Genomic DNA, 11,675 nt, shown 5'->3' on the forward strand with positions numbered 1-11,675 from the left:
TCACTTCCGTTAGCATTAGCTGTTGTAACCTTCAAGAGCAAGTTTCAGAGTCTCTTCTCACATCCGTTTTGGGCTTTCTTTCTTTGCTGCCTTTTTTAATGATCTCTGGTTTTCTTCTTGTAGAATGCCAGCGAGCTTCAAAGAGTTTGTGGAAAACTTGAACTGAAAGATCCAGAAGGTTTCCACAAACTTCTTGAAGCAAGCTCCTTCAGTTGACTAAAAATCATCACCAACCACTTCCTTAAGCTTCTGAAACTTGAACTCTTTGACAGGTCAGGACAGTGTCTGCTAACAATTTACCAGACTCAGAGGTCTGCTGCTTTAGTCCTCCCCACTGAGGGGGCACATCTTGGCGTCCCTCTGTGCTCACTGAAGCCTGGTGCTAGAAAGGTTCCCCTTTGAGTCACCCTCTGTGCTACCTGCAGAGTTGTATTGGTCTCCGTAGACTTTCTGTAAGGAGTCTTGGTGGCGCCCAGAGGTTCGTGGTTTGAACCCATCAGTGACTCCACAGGAGGAAGATGTGACAGTCTGCTTCTGTAAAGATTTGCAGCCTTGCCAGCCCTCTGGAGCAGTTCCACGCTGTCCTGTAGGGTCATTGTGAATAGAAATTGGCTTGATGACAACGGGTTAGTGTGTGTGTGTGTGTGTGTGTGTTTGTGTGTGTGTGAGAGAGAGAGAGGGAGAAATACTGTTAAATATTTACTGTATTTTTATACAAAGAAGGCATACATGTGCATCTTTTTTTTTTGCCTTCCCTAATCTATGTTTATAAGTACAATATTATATTATACATATTGCTGACATGGCAGTGTAGGATAAGCATTGAGCTGCTAACTCCAAGGTCCGCGGTTCAAAGCCACCAGCTGGTCTTCGGAAACCCTCTCCAGGGTTGCTGTGAGTCAAAACCAACTCCACTGCACTTAACAACAACATAAAACAATTAGCATGGCCTGCTTATGCAAATACCTTGGGGAAAGGGCACAGTTGGCAAAAACCATACTATATCTCCATGTGTTATTTATGGTAGTCATACACTAATCATGGACTTGGCCTAAGTTTTGCTAAATTCACATAAATGTGATTTTTGTTTTCATTACGAAAAAGCTGTAAATACTCTTAGGTCCTGAAGTGGAGTCCTCGTGTGCCGCTGGGACTTGCAGTTCAAACCAAAATGCACTGGACTGCAAAGTTGGTTTGAACTGCAAGGTCGGCAGTTCAAACTCACAAGCCACTCCTTGGAAATCCTATACAGGGTCGCTGGGAGTCGAAATCAAGTCAGTGGCACTTAACAACAAACAACAACATTTACTGAGGTAGAAAGAGAAGTGTTGATTTTAAAGTGGAATTGGTATGCATTTTAGAATGGCTGACAGATTTGAGGGTGGATAAGAAAATATGTCATGTGTCCTTAGAGAGAGATTTGATTTATGAAATAGTACTTTAAAGTCTCCCTCACATACGCTGTCATTGCCTCTACTGGTAGAGCCTAGTATCACTCCCTGGTACCAGACAGTGAATGCCTTTTAAGTTAGCGGAGTGAATACAGACAGGGCCTAAGATGCTAGCAGTGACTCCTCTCTGCCATCTGCCTGACTGAGTTGTCTCTGTGTGCAGATAACGAACCTGCTGAAGAAGTTATCCAGTCCTGCCTTCTTCTGCATTCCAACATCGCCAGCCTTGTCAAAGACACGGTGACTCTTAAAGTAGACTCGGGCGCATCAGAAGTGGTCAGCGGACTTCTTTTCCAGCACATCACTCTCCTGACATGCTCCGCTTACAGAAACCAGTTGCTCAACATTTTTGTCCGTCCGTCCTTAGTAGCTGTAGCCCTGCAGATGACACCTGGGTTCAGGAAAGGTAACTTGGAGGAATGTGGTCTTGAACTTTGGAAGAAGCCTGGACCTTCAGTTTAATGTAGGCACCCGCATGTGAATCCTTTTGAAGGCTTAGCTGCTTACATGCAATGTGCATGGCAGTGTGGACTGGAGCCTTTAGTTCTTAGGAGACTGTGTGGGTTTCTTTAAAACCATGGCCATCTGCTTACAATTCACAATCTGGAAGAGACATAAAAAGTCATCTAATCCAAGCTTCTTCTTTTATAAATAAGAAAAATTAGGCCTTTCAAGTGCATAATTTCTCAAGGAAGGATCTGGGACTAGACCATAGTTCTTCATTTCCTAGTCTGATATTCTTTTTATATAACAGTGCCCTGATATGATTAAGGCAGTGGGGGTGGGGATGTCAGCAGTCGAAAGGTGTATGTATGTTCATTCTGCACAGCAGCATCCTAGTTGCAGGGAGTGGTATGCATGTGAGTAAAGCACACTTCTTGAAAATAAGGAGCCTGTAGCCCAGGCTACCCAGGCTACACATTAGGGTTACTGAGAAAGCAAACCCCACACCCAAAGATGCTGATTTGCGATCTGAGGTATGCGTCAGACATGTTTTGTTTTGTTTCCAAAGCTGCTCTGCTGTTTCAAAGGCTCAGAGCTGAGAAGCACTGGCCTTGAATACAGACCTTGGAAGGAACTTTAGGCCTGTGCTCCATTGCTCATTTTTCAGATAAAAACTGGTAACTCTGACACCCAGAGAGATTAAGGTGTGTTGGTTCCAGACATAGAAAACTCAAATCTCAAATTTTATTCTAATCAAGGTTTCTTAAACTGGAATTTATGAATACCTAAGAGGTTCATGAATGGACTTTTAGACAGTAGTGAGCGGCGTGGGGTTGTAGGCAGTGCTCAGTATCTGGGCAAGTCCATAGCTTGTGTCAGCAGAAGTGCTGCCCCCGCTGGTCCTGGGTAAGGCCAGCCTATGTGTCTGGACAGTAGAACAGTGCTGTCTGTCATTGTGGACTTGCATGCTTCAGTGCTGAAGGTGGAGTGACAAGTGTCAAGGAATGGGAATAGAGAAGGAAAGTAAGAAGCCAGTTCCTTTCTTTGCCAGGGAACCTTTGTGTTAGAGGAAAGTGCCTGGCTTCTCAGACGATGATGCCTTGCTCCTGAGCAGACTGACTGACTAGAGGATTCAGGGACTGGCTACCATTTAGATTCAGCCGTTAAAACTAGACGAGGCTATAGTTAGTTCTATAGATAAAATTTAGATTGGCTATAGTTTCCTTTTTATTAATAAGAATAAAAAATGAATCTTTGAAATACCAAGAAATATCATGACTTTCTTGGTAGCCCCTGAAGGTTTAAAAATCTGTACTGTAATTTATTTAACAAATTTATTTCCAGAGGATGTCTACAGTTGCTTTTGCTTCCTACGTGATGTTTTTTCAGATGAGTTCATCTTCCTTCCAGGAAACGCATTAAAGGTAAAGAGTTCATATGTTTGCAACATGAGTTCTGGAAGGGGTGGGCACGGATTCACAGGCAGGTCTTGGGCAGTGTGCTCCCCCTTTCTTCAAGGCTGAGTGGGGCGGAGCTTAGGAGAAACTTGGACACTCACAATTCAGCACACGCCTAGCTTGGTACTTGGTCAAGTTTAATTTGGTAGTGATTTTGTGGTGACAGGGGCCTCTGTAAAGAGATCTATTCTATTTTGTTGTGGTGGTGGTTGTTGTTGCTATGTGCTATGGAGTCGGTTCAGTTAAAAAATAAAAAAAATTTTTTAATCAGCACACAATTTTTTTCTGTTAACAACTTGCCAGTGAACCCGCCAGGCAGGCGCCTGTGAAAGCCGAGTGTGGGAGTCTTGGCTGCTAGCGTGTCTACTGATGAGTAGGCAGGCTTCCGGAACTGGAGTGTCGGTCTGTAGGGTGATGATAGGACACGCTGGGGTTGTTGGTCCTGTCCATAGGGAGTGGGGTGGAACACAGGGTTTGGGGTTTCCAGAATTAAGAGTGGCATTATCAGGCCTGTATTTTTGTTTTTATAACACATTCTACTTAAAATTCTTGATGACACTGAGCAGATAATAACTTTTTTCATTTATAGTCACATGCCTAGATAGTTTATTTGTCAGAAGAAAGGGACCAAAGCCAGGAGTTTAATCAAATTGTACAATTCAGTCAAAAATAATTTTTTAATGCTTTTCACTATATTCTAAATGGAATGTCTCTGACCGATTGAGAGATTTCAGTAGAAATTGCACTGGTTCCAATACACTTGTTTGAGAGCGTTATGAAAGTATTTTAACTTGAGGAAGAGCTGTTCCAGTTTTATTTTGATTCTGGAATCAAAATTGTTTTTAAATATATGTTTATATGTCATTGAGAAATGCCCATTTTTCCCACTAGACTTCATGCTCCATGAGACCAGGCTTCATATGGTTTGGTCAGTATTGTACAAACAGAATATGGTCTAGAATATTAACAACCCAAACCATATAAGTTGCTGTCAAGTTGATTCCAACTCATGGAGACCCTATGTGTGTGTCAGAGTAGCACTTTTTGTTTTTGTTTTAAGTTTTGGTTGTGAACTGAGTGATAGCTTACATGGGAGAACATCGGTTTTACACTCATCATTTCATTCTTCTCTGTGCATCATCATTCAAAAGTATTTACTTCTATTCCCTCTGTTTTTTGTTGTTGTTGTTTTGTTTGGAGATGTACACAAAAACACTCAGTAATATACAATCTTTTAAACAACCAAAGGGCACATTCTGCAATCAGGCCTGTATTTTTAAAGAGAACATAGTGTATGGGATTAGACTGGGGGCAGGGTGAGTGCCTTAAGGCAGACCACCCAATGCAGAGATCTTATAATCAATCAGGCATAAAATTAAGGGTAGACACAGTGGAGAAGAGGGAATCTGAGAGACTGAGAAGGTCTAGTTCCCAGGAGTTGATATTAATAGAATATAGGAGAAGTGTGAGGAAGAGGAAGCAATTTATGATAACACTGTGAAAACTGATTAGCTGGACCAGGGAAGGAGTGTATATTGATGGAGAGAGAGGAGAGGAGAGTGCAAAGGGCACCTGAGGGATTGATGGCAGAAGAGCCACCACCAAAAATGATGGCAAGGTGAGAAAGCTGTAGTCTTGTGTTGAAGCACAGGGAGACGAGTTGGTTGCAACAGTGAAGGTACTTAACAGTACCAGATGTTGCAGAAAGGTTAAGGAGGATAAAAATGGAGAAAATACTGTATCTGGCAATTAAGCTATTGTGCATTTAAACAGAAACTTGTTTCAGGGCATTGGTGGTAGTAGAAGTCAAATAGCAGTGGAGAGTTCAAAATGAGTGTCCGGAGAAAAAGCAGATGTGCTTCACAAGAGGAAATTATTGAAAGGTGTCTTCTTGTTGTTAGAGAACAAGAAATCTCTGGAGACAAAAGAGAAAGGGAGTATTGGATGAAGCAGATTCTTGAAGGAAACTGGCAGTGTTGAAATTGAAAGTGCAGATAAAGTGAGAGGCCTGAAGATGGATGCTGGAGAGCATTTCTTCCAGCTCCGCTCTCGGTGGAATAGACAAGAAGGCAGTCTGCTGTGGTGGTGAAAAGAGGGAAGGAGTGTAGAGGGAATGCAAGAAACCCAGCTTTCCCATGAAAATAGTACCCTCAAGCAGAACCAAGCTGTCCCAAAAGAAAAGGGAAATGGAGTGGCAGGGTGTAGATTTTCATGTGCAAGATCACAACCAGTTATGTACACGGCTGGAATTAGAGCCCAGATTTCCCGACTCTTGGTCCTGGGTCTCTTCTAGTAAGGGACATCACGTACCTGTTGAATCAACCGATAATGTGGGATTTGTTTTGTGTTCCGCTCTTATCTCTAATTCCTGGTTTGTTACTAATAGCATAGGTTTGAAGTGCTCTCCTTGAGATTTCCCATCTTAAATAGTGTCTACAGACATTGTTTACTGACTTACAAAACTAACTTGACATTCTGCCTCATTTTTCAGCCAAACCATTGAGAGATCTATAAGGCAAACAGTTGTTGTTGTTAAGTGCCCTCGAGTCTATTCCAACTCATAGTGACCCTGTTTAGGGTTTATGAGGAGCAGCTGGTGGGTTTGAACTGCAGATCGTGTTCAAACCCACCTTGCAAGTGCTTATCCTAGGGCACCATACCAGGACCCCTGGAGGTGAACAGTAGCATTGTAATCACCAACCATATGAGATCAAGAGGACAGCATTTACCCACAAAATGCAGACCACAAGGAGGAAGAGGGACAGTGATGTTAACTGTGGGAATTACCATCAGTGACAGGAAACAAAATGTGTGGGAATTGTTGAGTGGAAAACTCATCCATTCTGTAAACCTTCACCTGATTCACAATAAAAACTTAAAAAAGAAAAGTAAGAAAGAAATTGTAATTAAATATGTAAATATAACTTACACCTAGCATTTCTCAAGACCACATTTTTGGCCAAAGCTCTGTTTCACACTCATCCTGTTTACAAGCTTCTGAGGAGTTCATCTCAAACATCTGACCCTGTAGCCCTTATGCCCAGTGCAGAGTTGCCTTCTTGTATTCTTCTTATGAAAGTTGATAAAATCATTCAAAACTCTTTTTTTAAAAATGTAAGTTATGTGGCTATGTACATACAACCTTGAAAGAATAATGATGAGTCTGAAAAACACCTTACAACATGGAAGAACTGGAGGACATTATGCTGAGTAAGTCAATTGCAAAAAGGCAAATACTGTGTGAGACCACTATTGTAAAAAGTCACAGAAGGGTTTACACACAGAAGGAAACATTGTTTGATGGTTAGATGGTTACCAGTGATGGGAGGGTAAACATACTAAGTTGGGTAAAAGGAAAGACAATATATAATAAGAGGGAGGTCAGCAGAAAGTGAGGAAGACACTGAGAAGAGAACCAAAAGTTAAAGGCAACCGAGGTAAATACTGTTCTAGACACAAGCTTGGATTAGCAGCAGTCTATAAGTGGATGCATACGTGGCCATGCAGGCTGAGCAGGGGTGGGTGAGAGGATGGGACTGTACCCACAGATACACAGGGTTTCACAGAGGATCATTCTAGATACGGAATTGTCTATGCTGTGAGTATCGCCCTGCATATAGGAGAGCATCCAGGGGACAAAGCTGTGAAGACTTCTTGAAGAACGGAGTGTCTGGGCCTAGGGGCTGAGGACCATGGTCTGGGGAGATGGGAGGGTCAGTTGGCATAACATAGTCCACAAAGATAATGTTCTACATCCTGCTTTGGTGAGTAGTGACTGCAGTCGTAAAAACTTGAGTTTTTTTGTTTGTTTTGTTTCAAGTAAATCACGACTTTTTCCAAGCCGTTTTGGGAATTGGGATATGCAATTCCTATTTAAATTTAAGGATATGACAGTAAAATAAACAAAAATACATCCCTTAGGTTGTGATTTTTAAAACTCATAAATTTTTTGTGTTTGCTGTATTTGAAGTTCAGCATTTTGAATATTGGAATTCTAGTATGGTGCTGTAGGATAAGCACTGGACCAAAAGGTTGGTGGTTCAGACCCACCAGCCGCTGCTCAGAAACCCTATACAGGGCTGATGTGAATTGGAACCGACTCGTCGGCACTTAACAACAACAACATCGTTAGTGTTAGAACACCTGCTTCTCTGGCTAGTGCCTACCAAGCCAAAGGATTCGGGGTAGGCTGTGTAGCCGATGGTGCTGTGTGGCTCTAAAGCAAGTGCTTACCTGTCTTCAGGTTGGTGCTGTCCCCAGTCGCCCAAGTCACTGGGTATGTTATGGCTTTCCTTCCCCAACTTCCAGGACTTTGAAGAAGGCTGCTACCTGCTCTGTAAGAGTGAGACCATACAGGTGACTACAAAGGAAATCCTAGTTACAGAAAAAGGAAATACTGTACTAGAATTTTTGATAGAACTCTTCAAACCTTTTGTGGAAAGTTATAAGGTACGTAACTATTCAGTACGATTTCCTTCATCTCTCTTCCCACTCCCACTCCCACTCCCACGTCCCATCAGGTATAACAAGGACCCTCCCAGCCTGTACTTACTCCTGGTTTAAAGGGCCCGTGTCTTCCCCAAGTGAACGGTAGAACTATAGACTCATTGTATATACAGAACGTGTTCTTTGGTTAATACAGTCAGTGAGTTCATCTTTTGGGTGTGACCTGCTCCATTCCTGACTCATGAATATAATAGCTGGAAACCACCCTTAGCACAGTGCTCATATAGTCCCAGTCACATCGTGCGTGTGTTGTTTGGCCTACTATATAATGTGTGTGTGTATATACTATAAGGTAGCAAGTTTTGTACAGAAGAGGCACTCAAATGTAGAACTCGAAAATACCTTAAATCACTTACTTACATTGCTAAATGTTAATGTTAGAAGGAACAGAACAAGTAAAATATAAGAATCTGAACGTTTGCAGCACTCTTAGCAGTGATTAGAGAGTGGGTGGTAATATGCCCACCAGGAATTGTGCCGGGATTCAGAGAGAAGCACGGAGTGGACATAGAAATGGTCAGAAGGTCCAGCGCACACTTGGCAGGGGCAGTTCCATGACCCTCAGCTAGTAGGTGAACACAGGTTGTTGCTAACAGGTACGGTGACCCGGCACAGTAGTGCTGCTTGTGATCTAATGCAGTCGCCCATGTCAGCTCCCTGTACAAAGTGTGACCTTTAGTAGGCACTTGATGAATACCCATTCTCACCTGTTAGCATCTTTTTACAGTAGAGATCTTCAGTTAATTTAGGGCCTAACACTTTGTCAGGTTTTTAGATAACAAAGCTTGTTCAGGAGTCCTGGTGTGGCACTGTAGGGTGAGCGCTAGACTGCTGACCACAAGGTCAGTGGTTCAAACTCACCAGCCACTCCCTGGTAACCCTATGGTGGTGGTAATGTGCCGTGGAGCTGGTTCCAACTCATAGCGACACTGTATAGGGTTTCCAAGGCTGTAAATCTTTATGGGAACAGAAAGCCTCATCTTTCTCCCACAGAACAGCTAGTAGTTTCTAACTACTGACATTAAAGTTAGCAGCGCAACTCATAAGCTATATTTTATCAGAGCGGGTCGCTACTAATCAATTTCTCAATGGCACCTAACAACAACAACATGCTGTTTCAAAGAGACCTGGTGTAGCACTGTAGGATAAGCACTGGACTGCTAACCCCAAGTCTGCAGTTCAAACTCCTCAGTGCTGCTCCTCAGAAACCCTATACAGTTCTCTGGGAGTTAGAACCAACTCAACAGCACTTAACAACAATAACATGCTATGTCAGACTTTTTTCCTAATTGTAAAAGTAACGTAACCTCAAAAGAGAATTCCTAAAAATTCTTCGTCTTTCCTCAGTTCAAATCTTGGAGGGTCTAATGGGATACATCATTCTCTTAAAGAGGAGAGTGTGAAATTATTCGCTGTCATATTTTATGTGCTTTCTAGATTTCTCCTTCTCTTCTCTCACCTTCCCTCTTCAAACCAGGTAATTTGCAGATACCTCCTGAAGGAAGAAGACTGCTTCTCCGAGAAGCAGTACTTAGCTGGAGTTAGAAAATTCACGAGTGAGCTTCTCGACCACGGTAAGGCCACCTTGGTTGGTGGTGGTGATGTCTGTAACCAAGAACAAAATGTCGTCCATTAACTCTCCCTTCTATTGTAGGTTGCTCTCAGTGTTATGATGTACTGTCTTCCGATGTGCAGAAAAATGCCTTAGCGGCTTTTGTGAGACTAGGTGTGGTAGAGAAAAAGAAGGAGTAAGTACAATCTAAGACTCCTATGGGTATTAAGGAGCTCTGGTAGCGTAGTGGTTACGAATCGGGCTGCTAACCTCTAGATCAGTTCGAAAATACCAGCTGTTCCACGGGAGAAAGATGATGCTTTCTGCTCCCGTAAAGATATGTAGCCTCGGAAACCCTGTGCAGGGTCTCTATGAGTCAGAACCAACTCCACAGTACTTAACAACAACAACAATAGGCATTAACGGGACCGTACATCTCATAGCATCTGAGCACAAAACCCAGAGGTGTAGAAATGAAACATTATATTGTACTGGGTTGATCCATTCCCTAATAAGTCTTGGTGCAGCTTCCGCAGGAAATGAACTTGCAAAGGGGCTGCAGTTTCCAAAAACACCCAATAATGCATGCATTGTCTGCATTAAAATATGGATGGCAGTCTAGAATTTTCTCAGTGTGAATTTTATATGATAATGAAAAAAAATGAAATTGAAGCAAAGGAAATACATACTTTAAGTCAGTATCTTGGTTTTAAAGTAATATTGAAATTCTGTAGATGATTACAAGAAAGTTTTTTTGAGAGTATAAAGTGTATGTGTACATATGTTACGTGGTTGATAAGTGCCATTGAGTTGGTTCTGACTCACAGCAACCCTGCATAGGGTTTCTGAGGAGTAGTTGGTGGGTTTGAACCACCGACTTTGTGGTTAACAGTTCAGTGCTTATCCTACAGTGCCATACCAGGACACCACATATACATATACTCACACACATAAAATATTTATATATGCATATACACAAATAAGTATCCCCACTATCCTAAAGTAGAGTCTTCTTATGAGCATTTTCATAATCCAAAATAGCATAAAGTGAAGAAGCAATGGTCACTAATTTATATAGGAAGGAATTTTGACCATTCCCAGACCCAGAAAATAGCCACCCCAATCACACAGAAGCCCTCAAATAATGCTGTCATACAATGTGCACTACACAGGTCAGGAGGGCTTGGTACTGAGACGTAGGGTACAGGTCTCAAGGGTGGAGCTTGGTGGTGCTTCTCGAACTGCCTGGGGTACCCATGGCCTATCAGTGGCTCCCTGCAGTAAACACAGTGCAGTCAAAGCGAAAATCCTCTTCAGGTTTCTTTTTGTTAGCAAAAGCAAGCACTGATGTAGGTCTTTCCTAAAAGTAAAGTTACATAAAGCTAACTTTTGCAAAGCTATGGGATGTCGTGTGTGTGTGTGTGAGTAGATTTGGCTTATAGCACAATTATTAAGGACTGGATGCAGTATTAGCAAAATGCAGAATACATAGCGATTGGTCTTCAAGGCACCTAACTTCTTTTTTTTGTTTTTTTAAGTTTTTATTGTGAATTGAGTGATAGTTGACATGGGAGAACATCAGTTTTACACTCAACATTTCATTGCAATGATTACAGTCCCCTCCATGCATCATCATTCAGCATTATTTGCTTCTATTCCCTCTGGTATTGTTTGTTTGTTTTGTTGGGGGGGGGGTGTACACAAAAACACTCAGGAATATATAATCATCTAAACAGCCAAAGGGTAAATTCTACAAGCCTTCCTCCTGGCCACCAGCACACATCCTTTCTCTTCCCATGAGTCTAGAGTCCTCAGCTGCTCCCTCTCTCCATGTCCTCATCTCTGCCTCCATCGCTGGTGTTGCTGCTTCTCTAGATAGGGTCCTGCATTCTGCTCATGCTCTTCTCCCTTGATGGTCCTAGTTTCCTTTGATCCTGGACTGTAAGATTAACTGCTACTCCCTTTTTACACAAAACTTTTTGTTACAAAACTTTTTTTTACAAAACTTCTACCTTTACAGTTGTGACAATCGCAATTAGTCATGATACCAACTACTCACTGTTGAATCATAAGAATGTTATTCCCATCTCCTTTCACCAGACCCGTCTAGAAACATGAACACTATTCAGTGGGGATTCTGTCTTCCCCCGCACACTCTGAAACTAAACTCCCTCTTGAAAGCTTGTAACCCAGTCACTTCATGCCTTTTTATCGCCCCCTTCCCCCCATTTTAGATACCCAATGTCTAAGTTGCCAGCCTCTATC

At 42.3% G+C, this 11,675-nt stretch overlaps 1 protein-coding gene across 2 annotated transcripts in view; it reads left to right on the forward strand.

The window, feature by feature from the left end:
• The window catches only part of GNPAT (glyceronephosphate O-acyltransferase), a 58,078-nt gene that overhangs the window by 38,533 nt on the left and 7,870 nt on the right, over positions 1–11,675 (forward strand). For both annotated transcript variants that reach the window (XM_006874162.1, XM_006874163.1), the window contains 5 exons: positions 1,615–1,857; positions 3,240–3,319; positions 7,661–7,801; positions 9,336–9,432; positions 9,513–9,606. In XM_006874162.1, coding sequence (XP_006874224.1) covers positions 1,615–1,857; positions 3,240–3,319; positions 7,661–7,801; positions 9,336–9,432; positions 9,513–9,606 — 655 coding nt within the window. The remainder of the gene's footprint in view (positions 1–1,614; positions 1,858–3,239; positions 3,320–7,660; positions 7,802–9,335; positions 9,433–9,512; positions 9,607–11,675) is intronic.

This window comes from Chrysochloris asiatica, unplaced genomic scaffold (assembly GCF_000296735.1).
Source record: "Chrysochloris asiatica unplaced genomic scaffold, ChrAsi1.0 scaffold00265, whole genome shotgun sequence".
Classification (NCBI taxonomy): Eukaryota; Metazoa; Chordata; class Mammalia; order Afrosoricida; family Chrysochloridae; genus Chrysochloris; species Chrysochloris asiatica.